Source organism: Macaca nemestrina, chromosome 15 (assembly GCF_043159975.1).
Source record: "Macaca nemestrina isolate mMacNem1 chromosome 15, mMacNem.hap1, whole genome shotgun sequence".
Lineage (NCBI taxonomy): Eukaryota > Metazoa > Chordata > Mammalia > Primates > Cercopithecidae > Macaca > Macaca nemestrina.
Genome location: NC_092139.1, coordinates 29,640,163 through 29,660,541, shown reverse-complemented (window position 1 = coordinate 29,660,541; position 20,379 = coordinate 29,640,163). Strand labels below are relative to the sequence as shown.

The 20,379-nt window shown below is 46.8% G+C and overlaps 2 protein-coding genes across 4 annotated transcripts in view; one reads left to right on the top strand and one right to left on the bottom strand.

Moving 5' to 3' along the window:
- The window catches only part of LOC105496256 (MMP24 opposite strand), a 134,878-nt gene that overhangs the window by 72,511 nt on the left and 41,988 nt on the right, over positions 1–20,379 (bottom strand). For 2 of the 3 annotated variants that reach the window (XR_011613394.1, XR_011613398.1), the window contains one exon: positions 17,834–17,944. The exons of the other annotated variant lie outside the window; for it this stretch is intronic. The gene's annotated coding sequence lies outside the window, so the exon portion shown is untranslated. The remainder of the gene's footprint in view (positions 1–17,833; positions 17,945–20,379) is intronic. 3 annotated transcript variants of the gene reach the window in all.
- The window catches only part of LOC105496258 (matrix metallopeptidase 24), a 52,842-nt gene continuing 40,332 nt past the window's right edge, over positions 7,870–20,379 (top strand). The window contains exons 1-2 of the mRNA XM_071079470.1: positions 7,870–8,052; positions 8,089–8,112. Coding sequence (XP_070935571.1) covers positions 7,870–8,052; positions 8,089–8,112 — 207 coding nt within the window. The remainder of the gene's footprint in view (positions 8,053–8,088; positions 8,113–20,379) is intronic.

The window sequence follows — 20,379 nt, the reverse complement described above, 5'->3', positions numbered from 1 at the left end:
TTAGAGTTGCCCCAGGATCCAGTCACTGGAACTCTTTGCTTTTCTGTCTACACTCATTTCCTAAGTAATTTCTTCAGTCCCTTGGGTTTTACCTATTATATTGATTCTGAAAACCTCCAAAGTCCTACTTCACTCTCAACTTTTTTCCTGAACTCAAGTCCAAATATCAAAATAGCCTACTTGCCACATCTACTTGGGTGAGCTCTTCATATTTCTACTCAGACCTGTCCCTCCTGCAGTCTTCTTTGTGTCAAATAATGGCAACTCCATTCTTCTAGTTGCTCAGGTCAAAAAGTTTGGTAATTGGTAATGCGACTCTCCGCTTTGTCTCATACCTCATATCCAATCCATTGACAAATTCCGCCAACTCTACTTTCAAAATCTGTGATTCCCAAAAAATCCACAAAAAAAGCATAAAGGGGAAAAAATACAAAATACAAAAAACAAAAAATTAAAAATCAAAATTTATGAGAATCCAACTACATCTCTGTATCTCCACTTGGACCCAGGTCTGAGTTGCCATCATCTTGTACTTGGGTTATTGCAATAGCTTCCCAGCTGGCCTTTCTGGTGTGGTCTTTAAACCTTTTCTCACCCCAGCAACCCTGTTAAAACATAAGCCAGAAGATGTCTCTTCCATTCTCAGAACCTCTCATCAGTTTTTGTTTGTTCAGAGACAGGGTCTTACTCTTGCTCAGGCTGGAGTGCAATGCAATGATGATCACATAGTTGACTACATTCTCAAAGTCCCGTGCTCAAGCAATCCTCCCACCTCAGCCTCCCAAGTAGCTAGGACTACAGGTGTACCCCACCATTCCTGGCTATTTTTGTTTGTTTGTTTTTGGTAGAGATGGTGTCTTAAACTCCTCGCCTCAAGTGATGCGTGAGAGTATCAGGAGATGATAGATGATGACCAGGTGAGAGTATCAAGAGACTCTCCTATCTCAGCCTCCCAAAGTGCTGGGATTATAGGCATGAGCCACCATGCTTAGTCCAATCAGTTTTTTATCTCATGTAGACCACCCTTCCCTCCATAACCCTCATCTCCTGATACTCTCACTCTCTTCCACTCCAATCACACTGATTCTCACCCTGTTCCTCAAACCTGCCAGTCACGTTCTTGCCTCAAAACTTTTGCACTTGCTGTTCCATCTGCCTGGATTCATTTCTTTCAGATATCTACATGGTTCACTCCCTTGTTCCTTCAGATCTTTACAAAAAATTCATTTTACTGAGGACTTTCCTGGCCACTCCATCCAAAAAATTTTCTCTCTCTCTCTCTCTCTCTCTCTCTCTCACACACACACACACACACACACACACACACACACACACACACACCATTCAGATTTCAAGTCCTGAGCTCAGGAGTTTGAGGTTGCAGTGAGCTATGATTGTGCCACTGCACTCTAGCCTGGGCGACAGGGTGAGACCCTGTCTCAAAAAAAAAAAAAAAAAAAAAAAAAATGCAGGCTGGGCTCGGTAGCTCATGCCTGTAATCCCGGTTACTTGGGAGGCTGAGGCAGGAGAATCGCTTGAACCTGGGAGGCAGAGGTTGCAGTGAGGCGGCATTTCGCCACTGCACTCCAGCCCGGGAAACAGTGCGAGACTCTGTCTCAAAAAAAAAAAAAAAAATTCAGGACTCCAGATAACTTTTGAAAATTCAGGACTCCAAATAACTTTTGTTTATGTGGATTATATCCATTGATAATTATCACACTAGGGGTCAAAACTGAGAAATTGTTAAATATTTACATATTAATTCATTTAAAATAACAATAATAAACATGTTAACATAACATTTTTATTTAAAAAAAAAAATTTAGCTGTTTTGCTCCAAAACAAAACAAAACAAAACAAAAAAAATAGTGAGAGGAATGCTACTGTTTTACATTTTTGAAAATCTGTTTTATGTCTGGTTTAATAGAAGATAATTCTATTATCCTATTTACTTCTCATTCAATCTGTTATAATGCACCATGAAGCCCTAGAAAACTACCCAGTACTCTCATGAGAAAATGAGAGTTTAAAAAGAAAATAATGTCCTCGTATTACTATGTAAATAGTTTTTGTCTCCATATGTATCTGTTATCTTTGTACATAGGTTTCCCTCCCATTCTACATAGCAAACTCCTGCTGGTCACTCAAGGTCTGTCTCACCTGCCATCTCTAGACAGTTAGTTGTTCCCTCCTCTCTACTCCCACTTTTCTTTTTTTTTTTTAATTTAATTTTTTTTTTTTTTTTTTTGAGACGGAGTCTTGCTCTGTCGCCCAGGCTGGAGTGCAGTGGCGCGATCTCTGCTCACTGCAAGCTCCGCCGCTTCCGGGGTTCACACCATTCTCCTGCTCAGCCTCCCTAGAAGCTGGGACTACAGGCGCCTGCCACCACGCCCGGCTAATTTTTAGCAGAGACGGGGTTTCACCGTGTTCGCCAGGATGGTCTCCATCTCCTGACCTCGTGATCCGCCCGCCTCGGCCTCCCAAAGTGTTGGGATTACAGGCGTGAGCCACCGCGCCCGGCCCCATTTTTCTTTTATAGCACATATTATGTTATCCTGTTGTTATCTGTATAATTGTCTATCTCCCCAACCGACTGTCTTCCTAAAGAAGGCAACTATAACTTGATCTTCTTTACATCCCTAGCCCCACTCACAGTATCTAGCACCAAAAAGATATTTAATAAATATTTGTTGAATAAAGAAATATGAGGCCGGGTGCAGTGGCTCACGCCTGTAGTTCTTTCTAGCACTTTGGGAGGCCAAGGCAGGTGGATCACCTGATGTCAGGAGTTCAAGCCCAGCCTGGCCAACATGGCGAAACCTCATCTCTACTAAAAATACAAAAATTAGCCAGGCGTGGTGGCGGGCGCCTATAATCCCAGCTGCTCAGGAGGCCGAGGCAGGAGAACCACTTGAACCCAGGAGAGGTTGCAGTGAGCCAAGATCGTGCCACTTCACTCCAGCCTGGGCAAAAGAGCGAAACTCCATCTCAAAATAAATAAATAAATAAATAAATAAATAAATAAATAAATAAGAAAGGAGATGAAGGGAAGAGGGGACCCAGTTTCCCTACAGTGAGCTCAGGCACTGATATAACATTTCTTTTTTTCTTTTCTTGAGATAGGGTCTAGCTGTGTTGCCCAGACTGGAGTGCAGTGGCATAATCACAGCTCACTGTAATCTCTGCCTCCTGGTCTCAAGTGATCCTCTCTCCTCAGCCTCCCCAGTAGCTGGGACTATAGGCGCGTGCCACCACTCCCAGTTAAATTTTTTTTTTATTTTTTGTAAAGACAGAGTTTCACCATGTTGCCCAGGCTGGTCTTGAACTCCCGGGCTCAAGTGATCCATCCTCCTTGGCCTCCCAAAGTGGTAGGATTACAGGTGTGAACAACTGTGCCCAGTCAATATCATAATTCTTTTCTTTTCTTTTTTTTTGTTTTGAAACGGAGTCTGTTGTCACTCAGGCCAGGGTGCAGTAGCAGAGTCTTGGTTCACTGCAACCTCTACCTCCCAGGTTCAAGCAATTCTCCTGCCTCAGCCTCCCAAGTAGCTGGGATTACAGGTGTGCACCACCACACCCAGCTAATTTTTGTATTTTTAGTAGGGATGGGGTTTCACCATGTTGGCCAGGCTGGTCTCGAACTCCAGACCTCAGGTGATCCACCTGCCTCAGCCTCCCAAAGTGCTGGGATTACAGGTTTGAGCCACTGCGCCAGCCCCAACATAATATTTCTTAAGATTATCAATGTCAAAGTTTTTCCTAACAGCTGGTCAGTTTACCATATAGTTCATTAAGTGAATCCCAACCCCTCATGTGGTCTTTCCCACGAAGTGGAGAAGACAGAGGTCATTCATTTCATTTTATGAGGAAACTAAGGCCCAAAGAAATGAAGTGACTTGCTCAAAGGCACACCGAAAGTCAGTGACAGAGCCAGTGCTTGAATCAGGTATCCGACGCTAAGTCAAGTGCTGTTTCCATTTTATCCCATGCTCGTCATGGTGACTGGAGGCTGAGAAGTCAGAGTTCCAGTGATTCTATCTTGGGGTGTTGCTCTGAAACCTTCTAAGCCTCCTCTTGAACTGATTTCACAGCGGTCTCCGGACTGTCCTCTTACTAAGGACTACCTTAGGGATTCTTTTTATAAGCAACCATTTACTTCTATCAGCCTCTTCTTTCCTTATCATCAATACCTACTGTCATTCACATGCACCGTCCTTGGGAGCTGGTCAAGGTGGACCACCACAGTGCTATATCATCACTGGCAGTTCCATGAGCATTTGGTATTAGAGGAAAGGAGAAGAATAAGACAGAGCTCAATCCAGTCTGTTCCCTTTCATTTTTTTTTTTTTTTTTTTTTTTTGAGATGGAGTCTCGCTCTGTCACCCAGGCTGGAGTGCAGTGGCCGGATCTCAGCTCACTGCAAGCTCCGCATCCCGGGTTTACGCCATTCTCCTGCCTCAGCCTCCCGTGTAGCTGGGACTACAGGCGCCTGCCACCTCGCCCGGCTAGTTTTTTGTATTTTTTAGTAGAGACGGGGTTTCACCGTGTTAGCCAGGATGGTCTCGATCTCCTGACCTCGTGATCCACCCGTCTCGGCCTCCCAAAGTGCTGGGATTACAGGCTTGAGCCACTGCGCCCGGCCTCCTTTCATTTCTTGAATATACGATCTCCTCCTTCTGGAATATATCCCCTCCCAAATCTTCCAACTTGGGGCAGTTCATTGCTCTTTCCTCAATGTTTTCACAACACTTTGTTCTCATCCGTGTCGTAACTCATCATGTAACCACAATGATTTATCTCTATCATCTCCCTACCAGGACTATGAGGTGTCCAACTCATGTTAATACCGTCTTCAGACTCTTCTGAGACTGTCAACTGTCAACTCCTTCTCTCTTTCTCTCTTTTTTTTTTGAGACAGAGTTTCACTCTGTCACTGAGCTGGAGTGCAGTGGCGCAATCTCAGCTCTCTGCAACCTCTGCCTCCCAAGTTCAAGTGATTCTCAGCCTCAGCCTCCCGAGTAGCTGGGATTACAGGTGTGCACCACTATGCCTGGCTAATTTTTGTATTTTTTTGTAGAGACAGGGTTTCACCATGTTGGCCAGGCTGGTCTCAAACTCCAGGACTCATGTAATCTGCCTGCTTTGGCCTCCCAAAATGCTAAGATTACAAGTGTGAGTCACCACGCCCAAACAACTCCTTCCTTTTCTTTGAACCTCTCCTCTTCTTTCTGGTGATACTCCATAATCCTGATTCTTTAGTCTTTTTTTTTTTTTTTTTTTTTTTGAGACGGAGTTTCGCTCTGTCGCCCAGGCTGGAGTGCAGTGGCTGGATCTCAGCTCACTGCAAGCTCCGCCTCCTGGGTTTACGCCATTCTCCTGCCTCAGCCTCCCGAGTAGCTGGGACTATAGGCGCCCGCCACCTCGCCCGGCTAATTTTTTGTATTTTTTAGTAGAGACGGGGTTTCACCGTGTTAGCCAGCATGGTCTCGATCTCCTGACCTCGTGATCCGCCCATCTCGGCCTCCCAAAGTGCTGGGATTACAGGCTTGAGCCACCGCGCCCGGCCAATTCTTTAGTCTTTTTGGACAATCTTTAGATTCACTTTTGGCTTGACATTCTCAAGCCAAAATACATACATACATTCTCAGGCTCTGAATATGTATGTCTCAGGATGGATCCCTTGGCCTTTTGCTCTCTTCAACTCTTTGCTTTTAGCTTCAACTACCATATTTACCTGAAGGTGTCCAAAATATCCATTCTCCACCCTCTTCGAGAACTCATTCCCATGCCCATCTCACAGATCTTGTGGTCACCCCAGTTTTACCAAGTCTAAAACCGAGCTCCTTGTCACCTCCTTCAAGCCAGTTCTTCCACATGATGACTCCATTTCTGTGAAGATGATACCATCCATCTTTCTCGATTTGCCATCACTCTAAACTCCTTTCCCCCTTCTTGTATGCCCACTGTCTCTTAAATCTATCTCTTTTCCCACCCCCATCCTAGAAAAAAATGGGTTCTGAATCCATCCAGCTCTATCACTTATGAATCACGCAAGTTTGCAAACTTATTCAGAGCCTTCTACTTCCTTATCCTAAATTAGGGGTGATGATAGCATCTATTTCATAGGGTTTATCTATAAAGATTAAACGAGATATCGTGCAGGAAAGTGCTTAGCCCAGTAACTGGTATGTATTAGGCACTCAATAAATGTTAATTATTATTGTTATCCTTATTTCCTTCTACCTAGACTATTATACTAGTCTCCTAACCAATCTCTCTGCCTCCTCTGGTCATTATTCTCTCCACTGGGAGGGGAACTAACATGGAATATCTATTAAGTGTCAAGGACCTCATGCTGAAAACAATCTTATACAGTAATACTAGCATCATTTTATAAAAATGGAACAGAGCTAAGATATGAACATAGGTCTGACACTAAAGCCTGTGCCCCTTTTTGCATCTCCAAATTACCAGGTAATCATAAAATACTATTTTTCACACATCATCCTGCTTAAACACACACATACAAACACGCACACATACACACACAACCTTTAATGACACTCTCCCCATTTTCCTTCAGAACACAACCCAATTTTATTATCCCAGCATTCACTGTCTTGTACTATTTCCCTCACTTCCCAACACTTTCCTATAGGAACCCTGTGCTCCAGAGAAACTTATCTGCCGCCTCAGGCACATCTTGTACACCCTCAACTTCCTCCCTGAAATGCTCTCTCTTCTCCCCTCCCCTTGTTTAAATCCAGCCTTTCCTTCAGGTCCTAGCTAGAGTCCCACCCTCCTCCATTACACCTTTTCCTAACTTCCCCAGCTCCTCATCAGGTCTCCCTTGACCCCTGGAGCAGCCGCCTGTGTCCTTGTTGACACGTGGTGTTTGCCATCCTGTTTTTCTTTGCGTTTATGTTTTCTCATCAAGCTGTAAACCTCTGCACTTCAGGAAATCGGCCTTCTCTTTTTTGTTTTGTTTTGTTTTTTTTTTTCTTTCAGTATCCCAAGTAGCCCAGAGCCCTACAAATAGAAAGCGCTTGATAAATATGGATTGTTTTGGATGAAAGATGATCTTCCTAGCTGGATGAGCTCTTTTCCTCTAGGGGGTGAGGGACTGAGCTTCACCTCAACTTCACCTAATGTCTCCCAGGAATGCCCCCTCTTAAACGCTCCTCAGGTCTTCTCTAGCCCTTTCCCCCACCACCCCGGCCCAGGAGAGCCGCTCAGAGCTCCCTCTCCGGATTCACAATCTCAGACCCAGGGCTATTTCTTTAGCCTGCTCTCCAACCCCGCCTTTACCCTAGGGCCGCTCCTCAGTCTCCTCCCCTAGGCTGCCTCTCAGACCCCCTCTCCTCCAATGCCACTCCCCAGGACCCTCTCCCCAGCGTTCCGGACCCCCAACCCCGGATATGCTCCCCCAGGGCCATCCAGTGGTTCTGCCTCCAGGAATACTGATTTAGCTTCTTCCCCCTCCCGCTCAGGGCTGCCCCCCAGACCCCGACCTCCAGTTCCACCCCTTCGGACCCTGCCTCTAGAGCTGTTCTTTTAGCCTCTGCGACCCCTCCGCAGCGCCGCTCCGCGGCCCCTGCCTTACGGCTGGCCGGGAGCCCCTTCCCTCGCAGGTCCCGCCCGGGTGCTGCCCCCGCGCCCCCGGCCGCCCCCCACCGGGGCGGGGCGCGCGGAGGCGGGGGCGCGCTGGCGGCCGAGGCGGCGGCGGCGGCGGCGGCGAAGGCAGGCGGGCCGGGCGCGTGTCCGCGGCGCCGTGACTCGGCGGCTCCGCAGCGGCTGCAGCGGGAGGACCCGGCCGGAGCCGCCGCCGCCGCCGCCATCGCAGCCGGGCGGCCGGGCCCCGCCGCCGGGATGCCGAGGAGCCGGGGCGGCCGCGCCGCGCCGGGGCCGCCGCCGCCGCGGGGCCGGGCCCCGCGCTGGAGCCGCTGGCGGGTCCCCGGGCGGCTGCTGCTGCTGCTGCTGCTGCCCGCGCTCTGCTGCCTCCCGGTCGCCGCGCGGGCGGCGGCGGCGGCGGGGACCGGGGACCGGGCGGCGGTGGCGGTGGCGGTGGCGGTGGCGCGGGCGGCCGAGGCGGAGGCGCCCTTCGCCGGGCAGGTGGGGCTGGCGCGCGGGGCCGGGGAGCGGGCTCGGGGCCTCCGGGCAGGGCGGGGGGCGGCACCGGGGCCGGGCCTTGGCCGGGCCGCGCCTGCTGCCGGGTTCGCGGAGGCGGCGCGCCGGGGGTCCGAGCCTGGGGTCCGGGCCGGTGCGGCCCAGGGCGGGGGCTGGGGAGGGCCGCGCCGCCAAGGGCCGCCGAGGCCGGGAGCTGCTTCAGCACCGCGGACAGGGGCAGCGGGCGGGGGCCGAGCTCGAGGGTCGCGCTTGTGTTGGCTGTGGGGTGTGTGGCCTGCATGACTATGTGTGAAGGGAACCGTACAACGCCTCGGAGTAAATAGTAAGCGCAGCCAGTCTGTTGTGGGTTGGGAGAAGAAACCGAGGATGTTCAAGCTGGAGAAGGGGGAGGGGGGAGGGCGGAGGAAGGACTCGATCACTGTCTTCGTAGCTGAAGGGCTGTCAGGTGGAGGTAGGATAGACTTGTTCTCGCTTGGCCCCACAGGGCAGAACTAGGGCCAGCGGGAGTGGGGGTTGCAAGAAGACAAATTTGGGCTCGATATAGGAAGAAGTTTGTAACAATTGGAGCTGCTCAACCAGCTTAGGAGGCGGCGAGCTGCACATCACTGGCATGTGCAAGTAAAAGCTCTCGGAGGGGATTGGATGGAGGCATGCATAGTGCTTGCATGGATGCATGCATCATCACAATAATGCCAGCTAGCATTTACTGAACACTCACTATGTGCCAGGCCTGGTGCTATGTTTTATACGAATTATCCAATTCAATCCTCATAACTACTCTATGAAATAGTTGCAATTTTTATCCCCATTTTACAGATGGGGATACAGACTCAAAGAGGTTAAGTAACTTGCCCAAGGTGACACAGCTAGTGAGTGATGGAGTTAGAATTCTAACCTAGGCAGGCTGACTCTAGTCTCCCCTTATTTACTCATGACCTTATCCTATATCTCATGGGGGGTGCAGTTGGACTAGGTAATTTCTCGAGTATCTTCCAACCTAGAGGTATGCAATTATAATGAATGATGTTGGGACAGTGGTATTTTGCTGAGGAAAATCAGAGTGATAGCCTCAGCCATCCTAAGAGATGGAGTGTATTTGTTGAAGCAGGCAGTCTGTTTAAAAGAATCTGCCTCAAGAGAGATTCTTAATTGGGCATGGAGCTCAGGAGGTCATACGTGCACTGAAATTGGGTACAAGTTTGTGTTCGTAAGTGCAAATGTGTTTACTTCTAGGCGAGGATCCCTAGATTTCTTCAGTCTCTCAAAGGGTTACAGGTTCCACAAAACAACAAAAAAGATACGGTGTGTAAAAGAACCTTTAGTGCCAGTTGGCAGTTGTCCTGCAAAGATTTTATAATTGCTGGTTGACTTTTTGTGGAAACTTTCCCTAGCCTCTTTGTGTTTTTGCATGTGTTTTATCACATGTCAAAGTAGTGCATATCCTAAGTTTATACCCTAGAAAAAGATTCCTTTAGACTGCCTGAGTGCTCGGGATGAGGTGGAAAGACCCTGGCCTGGGATTAAGGAGGCCTGGGCTCTGATCTGACCTTCACCCCCATTGGTTTGTGTGACCTTGAACCATTTCCTTGCCCTTTCTAGGCTTGAATTTCACCATGTCTAACATAAGGAGAGAGAGCTAGACGATCTCAACTCCGAAACTTTTTTATTCCTACGATATTTCAAGTATTAAGAGGAAGCTAGTCCTTACCCTTATCAGTTGTACAGGCTTTGATTATTCCACCTCTCTTAGCCTTTGTCTTTTTAAACTTAAGTTTCCCCCTAAGACACGAGACCCCTAGAATAGCCACACTCATTCTCTGGATCATTTTAGTTGTTCTTTTCTAGAAATCTTTTGACCCTAATTTTCAATAGAAGTCAACTTGACCATTGTCTCCAGATACAGGACCCTATGGTTTTGCATAAAGGAAGGTTGGTTTCTTCTTTGGTCTCCAGGTCCCAACCTGCATCCCCCTTCCCTCTGTCAGCTGTCCTGACCTCAACACACTAGGCCACTGCCTTTAGGGAACAATCTATAATAGATCCCAAAGCCTTTTCCTGGGTCAAAACTGATAGCCTGGAACACAACACCCTGTGTGTGGATTATTTTTATCGGAGTGCATTACATTTCTCCACATTGACATTTGTCTGCCATCTTGCATTGCACGTAGTAACTTCCTTCAAGCATTTGCTCGCTCGCTCTCTCTCTCTCTCTCTCTCTCTCTCTCCCTCCCTCCCCCCCTCCCCCTTCCTCCACCCCTTCCTCCTTCCTTCTCTTTTGGCATAGCATTTCCCTGTCTGAAAGGGCTTAATATGATCTGAAGTCCTGAAATTTTCACTTTGTTCTACTTCTTCTGGATCACTTATAAAAAATTTAAGTGTGACAGGTCCCAGCAAGGTCTCTTGGGGCCCCCTGCACTCTTAATCCCCTTTCATTCATGGAAGTGACCATTTATATCTATCTATTGTTTTCTAAGTGACAAAAACATCACCCTTAATTTGACAGTGACTCCATTTTAAATGTCTAATACATTGTCGAAAACTTTCTGAAAGACAAATTATATCCACTGCTTCTCTCAATAAATTGTGCCTAATTATCCTTTCACTGAACACTAGGGGATCACTTGATTGAAACCTTATAGAAATATTGTTGCTTTTAAGCCAGCAGATAATATTGCTTACTCCTCTTTCTGTCTTTTAAGCCCTCTGGAGTCTGACTCCACCCTACCTCTCCATTAGCAGGCCGTATTTCCCACTGCTTATCGATAATGCAAACTTACTCCAGACAAGCTCAATTTCTCCTTTACCCTTAGACAGGCTGCCCATGTTTCTCTGGACATTGTCACATATTTCCTTCTGCACGTTCATTTGAAACCTTTCCATAAAGTTTCAGCTCAAGCCCTGCTTTTCCAATAAACTTTCCCTGATTTCTCTAGTTGTCATTTTCTTCTCTCTTCTCCGGAAACACTTTTAAGGCAACCCCAGCCAGTTTGTCATTTATTTATTTACTTACTTGTTTTTATTTATTTTTGAGACAGAGTCTCACTCTGTTGCCCAGGCTGGAGTGCAGCAGGGTGATCTCGGCTCGCTGCAACCTCCGCCTCCCGGGTTCAAGCGATTCTCCTGCCTCAGCCTCCTGAGTAGCTGGGATTCCAGGCATGCACCACCACACCCGGTTAGTTTTTGTATTTTTAGTAGAGATGGGTTTTCGATGTATTGGACAGGCTGGTTTCAAACTCCTGACCTCAAGTGATCCACCTGCCTTAGCCTCCCAAAGTGCTGGGATTACAGGCGTGAGCCACTACGCCCAGCCCTATTTATTTTTTAATAGTTAAGGCCGGGCGCGGTGGCTCAAGCCTGTAATCCCAGCACTTTGGGAGGCCGAGGCGGGCGGATCACGAGGTCAGGAGATCGAGACCATCCTGGCTAACACGGTGAAACCCCGTCTCTACTAAAAATACAAAAAACTAGCCAGGCGCGGTGGCGGGCGCCTGTAGTCCCAACTACTCGGGAGGCTGAGGCAGGAGAATGGCGTAAACCCGGGAGGCGGAGCTTGCAGTGAGCTGAGATCCGGCCACTGCACTCCAGCCTGGGTGACAGAGCAAGACTCCGTCTCAAAAAAAAAAAAAAAATAGTTAAACATTATTTTTGGGGAGAGGAAGGTTGGTTCTTAGGCAGGGCTTTATCAACCAAAATATTTTATTTTTTTACATTGAACAAAATCCCCGACTCTCAATGCTCATCATTAAGTATTCAGTGAGCAATCAATGATTCTACTCTTTATCCTTTATCTCAAAAAGTTACATAGATCTGAAATAAGCACTCATGGGCATGTAGGTCCAAGCTGCCTTCTAAAACCCTCCTTAGAGATGGGACTTATTGCCAACCTGTACTTCCTTCAGTGGAAAGCAAGGTTATTCCTTTTGGCAGTGGTTCCACAAGCTCACCCTTGAGTTCTTTCATAACTCTTTAGGTAGTCATCTAATGATCGTGGCATCAATAGAAAGAAATTGAGAGGGCCGGGCACGGTGGCTCAAGCCTGTAATCCCAGTACTTTGGGAGGCCGAGGCGGGTGGATCACGAAGTCAGGAGATCGAGACCATCCTGGCTAACATGGTGAAACCCCGTCTCTACTAAAAATACAAAAAAAAAAACTAGCCGGTGGCGTGGTGGCGGGCGCCTGTAGTCCCAGCTACTCGGAGGCTGAGGCAGGAGAATGGCGTAAACCCGGGAGGCGGAGCTTGCAGTGAGCCGAGATCGCGCCACTGCACTCCAGCCTGGGTGACACAGCGAGACTCCGTCTCAAAAAAAAAAAAAAAAAAAAAAAAAAAGAAATTGAGAGATAACCCTGACTTTAGAGATCACCCAGTACCTACAACAGCACTTACTAGATACTTCTTGAATTGAGTTGCCCAAGGGCACAGAACTTGATAGTAGATGATTCTGAACTACTGGAGAACTTTTCCCAGTTCTCCTGATTTCTAAATTGAAAGCATTTTTCATTATCATTGATTTTTTATTTCATATCTATGATCTTTCATTACCAAGCCTAAAAAAATTTTTATTCAGTCTGTCTTCTCCTTTGCTTTATTTTTCTCCACAACCCCCAACCCCTTGAAGCTCAAAGAACAGGATCCTATGCTTTCTTTAGTCTTTTGTATCTTACACATCAGGAGGTCCCACTGATTCTCTAACTGGCTTCCTTCATTTGATTTATTAAAAGCACCACTTCTCTTATTTGCTGAGTAGAATGTTCCTCAAATACTTTTCTGGCCTTCCTAGTGTCCAACTTGATTCTGAGGACAATCAGAACAGGCTGAAAGAGACAAGTCAATTATCACAGGCCACATGAATAAGTAACAGAGTGTGACTCCTAGACCCAGGACTTATGGATTCCTGCCCTTGAGACTGGTTTTGAGTGATTTGTGCTGAGGAGATGGAGAACAGTCTTTGGTTTGAAGCTGCAGTCAAGGAAGCTTGACCCCAAATGACTGGAGGGGTGGGGATGACCTACTAAGAAGCACCAACATATTCCCAAATCAAAATATTCTTTCATTGTGATCATGGCCTCCAGTATATCTTCATTCTTGTCTGGAGAAAAAAAAAAAAAAAAAAAAAACACCCCCTTATTAGGAAGTTCTTCCCTTTACATACGCTGGATCTAGTCTGCTGTATTTTTAATTCATTTTCTCTTATTTTTACCGTGGGGTGTCATATTACTTTCATAGCTGCTTATATTTGTAAGGTGCTTTGCACTTCCCATATGCTGTGTATGTGGCCCTATTTGGTCCTGGCAACAATACCATGAGGTAGATAAGGAAGACATTGTCCTCACTTTATAGGTGAGTAAATGGAGACTCAAAGATGATGTGAATTGTCTATCATCATGTCTAAGGACCCATACATAGCTCATAAACATTAAAGCAGGCCGGGCATGGTGGCTCACGCCTGTAATCCTAGCACTTTGGGAGGCTGAGGCAGGTGGATCACCTGAGGTCAGGAGTTTGAGACCAGCCTGGCCAACAGGGTGAAACCCCATCTCTACTAAAAATACAAAAATTATCTGAGCACACCTGTAATCCCAGCTGCTGAGGCAGGAGAATTGCTTGAACCCGGGGGGAGAGGTTGCAGTGAGCCAAGACTGTGCCACTTCACTCCAGCCTGGGCAAAACAGTGAGACGCCGTCTCAAAAGAAAAAAAAAAATTAAAGCAAAGAACAGAAGCTAGGTTTTCTATTCTTGGGCTCAGCACTCTGCCCACTATGCAAGTTTCCCATTCTGGATTATTATTCTAGCCTTTTAGCCAGTCTTTTCTACTTTCAAGTATGTCCTACTCCAGTCCTTGAAAGAGGTATTTTTAGAACTAATAAAAGTAAATTATCATTGTACCCAAAAGACTAATCTTAGGAAATGCCTAGCCCTATAGTATGGTATTGTTTGAACTCAAAACAGGAAGAACAAACCACAGCCAATATCTCCTCAGTACCTAGCACAGTGAATGATACATTCTGGACATGTGATAAATATTTTTAAATTAATTTTGTTATCTAATTCCCATCAACTTCTTTGAATAGTGCTTGGCACACAAAAGTCGGTACCTTTTCTGGAGAATAAATGAATGCATGCTAGAGGTTTAACAAGGTGTAGGGAAGCACTGAAGAGGGAGGAGATGAGGTTCCCCAGTTGAGGTTGGGGAAGCCAGAGAATGCTTCAGGAAGAAGGTGGTACTTGAGATGAACCTTTGAGGAAGGAGAATGATGGAGAAGGGTGAGTGGGTCCGTCCAGACAATGAAAAAGATGAACCATGGTTCCACAAAAATGCATGGCATGTTTAGGAAACAGTGGATAATATGATGTGCCTGGAGCATCAAGTTACTTGCTGTTTCTAGTAAGAGTGTATAAGGAGAAGAGGCTGGAGAGGGAGGCTGAGAGCAGATTGTGCATTTGGCTTTTGTCCAAAGGCTGAGGGGAGTCATTAAAGGTTTCTGAGCAGATGAGCGACCTGCTTAGAGCCATGTTGAGGAAGTAGAGGGACTGGGGCTTCTTCTTGAGTTGTTCTGGCTGCTGGCTCCTGCCCTGAATGCTTTTAAGCTTTCTTAGCACAACTTATGGGTGAGTACTCATTTTAGGGCTCAGGTGATCCACCCACCTTGGCCTCCCAAAGGGCTTACAGGCATGAGCCCTGGCTTTGCCTGTTAGCAGTAATTTAAAGACTCAATTCTATGCCACAAACACGTAGGAGGCATAAAGGGCCCCAAAAGCACTTGGCCAGAAAGTCAGGAGTTGTTCTTTACTCCTTTCTCTCTATACATATGTATGTATAAAGATCATTTGCGGCCAGGAGTTTGAGACCAGCCTGGCCAACATGGTGAAACCCTATCTCTATTAAAAATACAAAAAAATTAGCTAGGCGTGGTGGTACGTGCCTGTAGTTCCAGCTACTTGGATGGCTGAGGCACAAGAATCACTTGAATCTGGGAGGTGGAGGTTACAGTGAGCCGAGATTGAACTACTGTACTCCAGCCAAAGCAAGACTCTGTCTCAAAAATCAATCAATCAATTAATCAATCAATCCACTCAGGAGTCAGTTATATCTGAAGCCAATATGACAAAAACTAATGTTTGACAAAGCTGGCTGGTGATTTTCCAATATATATTTTATTATTTTATGCCTTTCTGAATGATTGAAATATTGAATAATACAAAAAAATTAAAACAACCCAAAATCTGATCATCTTACTCCCACACTCACCTTGCTTAAAATGACTCTTAGGACAAAGATTAAACTATTATTACTGTACTACTATCACTTCTTTTTAGTTTTATTATGGAAAACTTTCAAATGCATATGAAAATTGGAAGAACAATATTATAAACTCCCTTGGACCCGGCACCCACAAGGATTGCTTGAGCCCAGGAGTTTGAGACCAGCCTGTGCAACATGGCAAAACCCCATCTCTACAAAAAATACAGAGTAGCTGGGTGTGGTGGCATGTGCCTATAGTCACAGCTACTTGGGAGGCTGAGGCAGGAGCATTGCTTGAGCCCAGGAAGCTGAGGCTACAGTGGACAGAGATCACACCACTGCACTCAAGCCTGAGCCATAGCACAAAACCCTGTGTAAAACAAAAACAAAAACATGTTTAATGAAGCCGATGAGGCCCTGCGTGACTGAGTCCTTCCCATCTCTCTGACTTCTTTTTATACCACCCATTCTCCCCATTGGTCACTAGACTCCAGTCACCCTGTCCTTCCTTCTCTTGTTCTAATATACCAGCTCCTTCCCATTCAGGAATTCAGTAAGATACTCTTTCCTGGAATGCTCATTCTCAGCCTTCACCTAGCCTTCTGTTCCTTCACAGATGTCAGCTGAGATGTCATGTTCTCAGGGAGGCCATCCCTGATATCACAGCCTGTATCTCCTGCCACACACTTTTGTAGCTCCTGGCTCTTCTCTTTCATTCTACTTATTACCACTGTAATGAAATGTTTAGTATTTCCATGCCTATCTCTCCCACCAGGCTGTAACTTACCATGAGGATGAGTTCAAAGGGGACTACAGGCATGTAAACCATTATTTATAATGTAATACAAAATATGCTATAAATGAGGATACATATAACACCATTGGGAGCACAGAGAAAGTCCATTTAACCCCGGGCAGATAGCCCTCCCTGAAGTGGCATTCAAGTTGCATTTTGAAGTAGCACACCATGTGGAGGTCAGAGTACATGTGGGAAAGGAATTCTAGGGAGAGGGAATGAAATAAAGGCAGAGGCAGGACTCTGCAGGATGTGTCCAGGCAACACAATTAGGTCAGTATAGCTAGAGGTTGGGGTACGTGAGGTAAGCAATGAAGGGCAGAAGGTACAGGACAGAACATGAGGCTGGTAGAGCCGGGCATAGTGGCTCATGCCTGTAATCCCAGCTACTCAGGAGGTTGAGGCTGGAGGATTGCTTGAGACCAAGTGTTTGAGGTCATAGTGAGCTAGGATTGCGCCACTGCACTCCAGCCTGAGCGAAACAGCAGAAGCCCATCTCTACTAAAGAAGATAGGGCTGGAAAGGTACATTGGCATCACATTGTAAGGGTTGTAGTGTCATGCTAAATAATTTGGACTTTAAGACTGACAATGAGGAACCTGAAGATCAGCTTCACGGTCAGTCCACTTAGGCTAAAATAATGGAACTTTTTAACATGACTTAACAGCTTATTTAGTTCAACCATCTCCCTGTTGCAGTTAATAAACTGAGGCTTGGTCTGGCTGTGGTGGCTCACTTCTGTAATCCTAGCACTTTGGGAGGCCATGCTGGGAGGATCGCTTGAGCCCAGGAGTTTGAGACCAGCCTGGGCAACATGGCGAAACCCCATCTCTACAAAAAATACAAAGATTAGCTGGGTGTGGTGACATACACCTACAGTCACAGCTACTTGGGAGGCTGAGGCAGGAGGATTGCTTGAGCCCAAGAGGTTGAGGCTACAGTGAGCAGAGATTGTACTACTGCACTGCAGCCTGGGCCACAGAGTGAAACCCTGTCTTTAAAAAATTAGGCCGGGTGTGGTGGCTCACATCTGTAATCCCAGCACTTTGTTAGACTGAGGCAGGTGGATCACCTGAGGTCAGAAGTTCGAGACCAGCCTGGCCAATATGGTGAAAACCCCATCTTTACTAAAAAACACAAAAAATTAGCTGAGCGTGGTAGTGGGCATCTGTAATCCCAGCTACTTAGGAGGCTGAGGCAGGAGAATCACTTGAACCCGAGAGGCTGAGGTTGCAGTGAGCCAAAGCCGTGCCATTGCACTCCAGCCTGCATGACAAGAGCGAGACTACGTCTCCAAAATTAAAATTAAAATTAAAAAAACACTGAGACCTGACCACTGGTCTTTGTCTTCACTTTTCCCTTTTCTTAACTCATCAAGAAGTCGAGCCTCGGGGGACAGAAAATTGGCAGATTTGCAGGAGGGCCTTGGAAAGGGCGAGGAAGACTATGGCCTCTCCTTTTCCAGAGAGCGAATGAGACCATGGCCACACTCCTGACTGTGGGCAGAGGCCTCCCCAGAACTGCAAAACTTGGGCATCCCAGTGCTGACCCAAAACCCCAAATGTGCCACCTCCCCGGGTATGGTGATCATCTGGCTTGTGGTGGCCTCCTGGGAGTGGGCCAAGGACATTTTGCAGAGCGCCAGGGAATTCCCGCTAGTGCACTTACCACCCACTCAAGAGCCGATGGCAGCCAACAGGCAATGCTGCGCCATTAAGGTGTTTGTCAAGAAGCTAAGCTGGGCATTGTGGGCGATCCTGAGGGCCCTTTTTAGATTGGCTGTAAGTGAAGAAGAAAAAAAAAAAAAGAAAAGAGACAGCATTTGGAGGCAAACTAGAGCTAGTGCAGAGGGTGCGGCATGACAGAAAGCCCTCCGAGAGGCAGAGATGCTTGCCTCCATGTCTGGCTTCCTTACCAGCTTGCTCTGTGATTTGGAATGAGTCATTTTCCCTCCCGGAGTTTTCTTTCTCTCTTCTGCAAAATGAGTATGTTAAATGAGATGATTGCTGAGTATCGTTGACCAGTGTATTTTCTAGATACCTGAATGGTCATGCCTTCAGTATGAAATTTTACAAATTAGTCATATAACTCAGGTGGTCTTAGCAGCAAGGCTGGGACCTCACTTATATGGGTAGAGGAGGAAGCAGGGTTTTGGTGAGACAAGACGTGGAGGGAACTGACACAGTGATAGGACTGATCCCTGAGGAGTCATCAGAGAGACCCAGTGATGTGGTCTGGCAGCAATAACCAAAGGTGGTGGTCAAGGAGGGGAAATGACTTATTAAAAATCACCAAGGGCCGGGCACGGTGGCTCACACCTGTAATCCCAGCACTTTGGAAGGCCGAGTCAAGTGAACCACCTGAGTCAGGACTTCAAGACCAGCCTGACCAACGTGGTGAAACCCTGTATTTTTAGTAACTAAAAATACAAAAATTAGCCCTGCATGGTGGCAAGTACCTGTAATTCCAACTACTCGGGAGACTGAGGCAGGAGAATCACTTAAACCCGTAAGGCAGAGGTTGCAGTGAGCTGAGATCGCACCACTGCACTCCAGCCTGTGTGACAGAGTGAGACTCCATCTCAAAAAAAAAAAAAAAAAAAAAATCACTAAGAGCAAGTTGGTGGGGGAGCCGGGAATGGAGCCAAGCGTCTCTGCCTTTCAGCGGGTTCTCTCCAAGGAGTATGGGAGCAGGAATAGACAATAACATTGTAAGAACACTTACTACATGCCAGAATCTGCTAAATGCTTCTTGCTACTGTAACAAATTACCACAAACTTATTTCTTAAAGCAACACAGGCTTGTTATCTTACATTTCCAGAGGTCAGAAGTCCAAAATGGGTCTTGCTGGACTGAAATCAAGTTATTGGCAGGGCTGCATTCCTGCTGGAGTTTCTAGGAGAGGATCCCTTCCTTGCCTTTTCCAGTGTCTAGTGACTGCCCACATCCCCTGGCTTGTGGCCCCTTCTAGCATCAGCAGCACTGCTATAACCCATGTCTCCCAACACCTTCTCTGACTTAAGCCCCCGTGCCTTCCTCTTATAAGAATGCTTGTGATTTCATTAGACCCACCTGGATAATCCAGATCATCTCCCCCATCTGAAGATCCTTATCTTAATCATTTCTAAAAAGTCTCTTTTACCACGTAAGGTACCATATTCACAGGTTTGGGGGATTAGGATGTGGAAGTCTTTGAAGGGTCATTATTTTACCTACCACGTGCATCATCTCATTGAGTCCTCCTAACAACCCTTCTTTAAACATCTATTTAACAGATGAGGAATGTGATGCTTAGAGAAGTTAGGTCATTTGCCCAGGGGCACTCAGCTGGAAAGAGAAAAGTTAGGTAATATTTGGTATGTGGTAGCATCTTGGTCCCAAGTGAGCTGTCTTTTTAGCTAGGACCCCATTCAGCTCCCAGGTGTATTGAGAATACAGTCAAACTCTCTGGAGGAGGCTGTCTAAGAACTAGGCAGGGAATCTGAGACCCTGAAAAATAGATTAGGGTCATAGCAGTCTCAGCTTAGAACTTGAATGCCAGAGAAAGAAACTGAGGAAAAAGGCCGGGCGCAGTGGCTCACGCCTGTAATCCCAGCACTTTGGGAGGCCGAGGCGGGCGGATCACGAGGTCAGGAGTTCGAGACCATCCTGGCTAACACCGTGAAACCCCATCTCTACTAAAAATACAAAAAATTAGCCGGGCGTGGTGGCGGGTGCCTATAGTCCCAGCTACTCAGGAGGCTGAGGCAGGAGAATGGCGTGAACCCGGGAGGCGGAGCTTGCAGTGAGCCGAGATCGCACCACTGCACTCCAGCCTGGGCGACACAGCAAGACTCTGTCTCAAAAAAAAAAAAAAAAAAAAAGAAAAAAGAAAAAAAAGAAAAAGAAACTGAGGAAAAAAACCCAGTTGTAAGCATTAAGCCAATATAGCAATGGATGAGGAAGAATGATCTTAGGCCACCATTCATGCCTGTATACAGTGATACAATAGTATCTTAGTGTGGGGGGTTGAAGCTGCTGTGGACCATTTGCTCAAGTTAGGATTGACCAAGGAGATGGGCAAGGTGAGGGACCCAGAGATAACAGCAGAGCAAGGCACAGAGAGCAGAAGCTGCTGGCTACTGAGCCAGTGCTAACAGACGTTTCTAAATGGTAACGTAGTCAATTATAAGTGACACCGAACATGTCCATTTTGTCATGGTTATGGCAGGCCC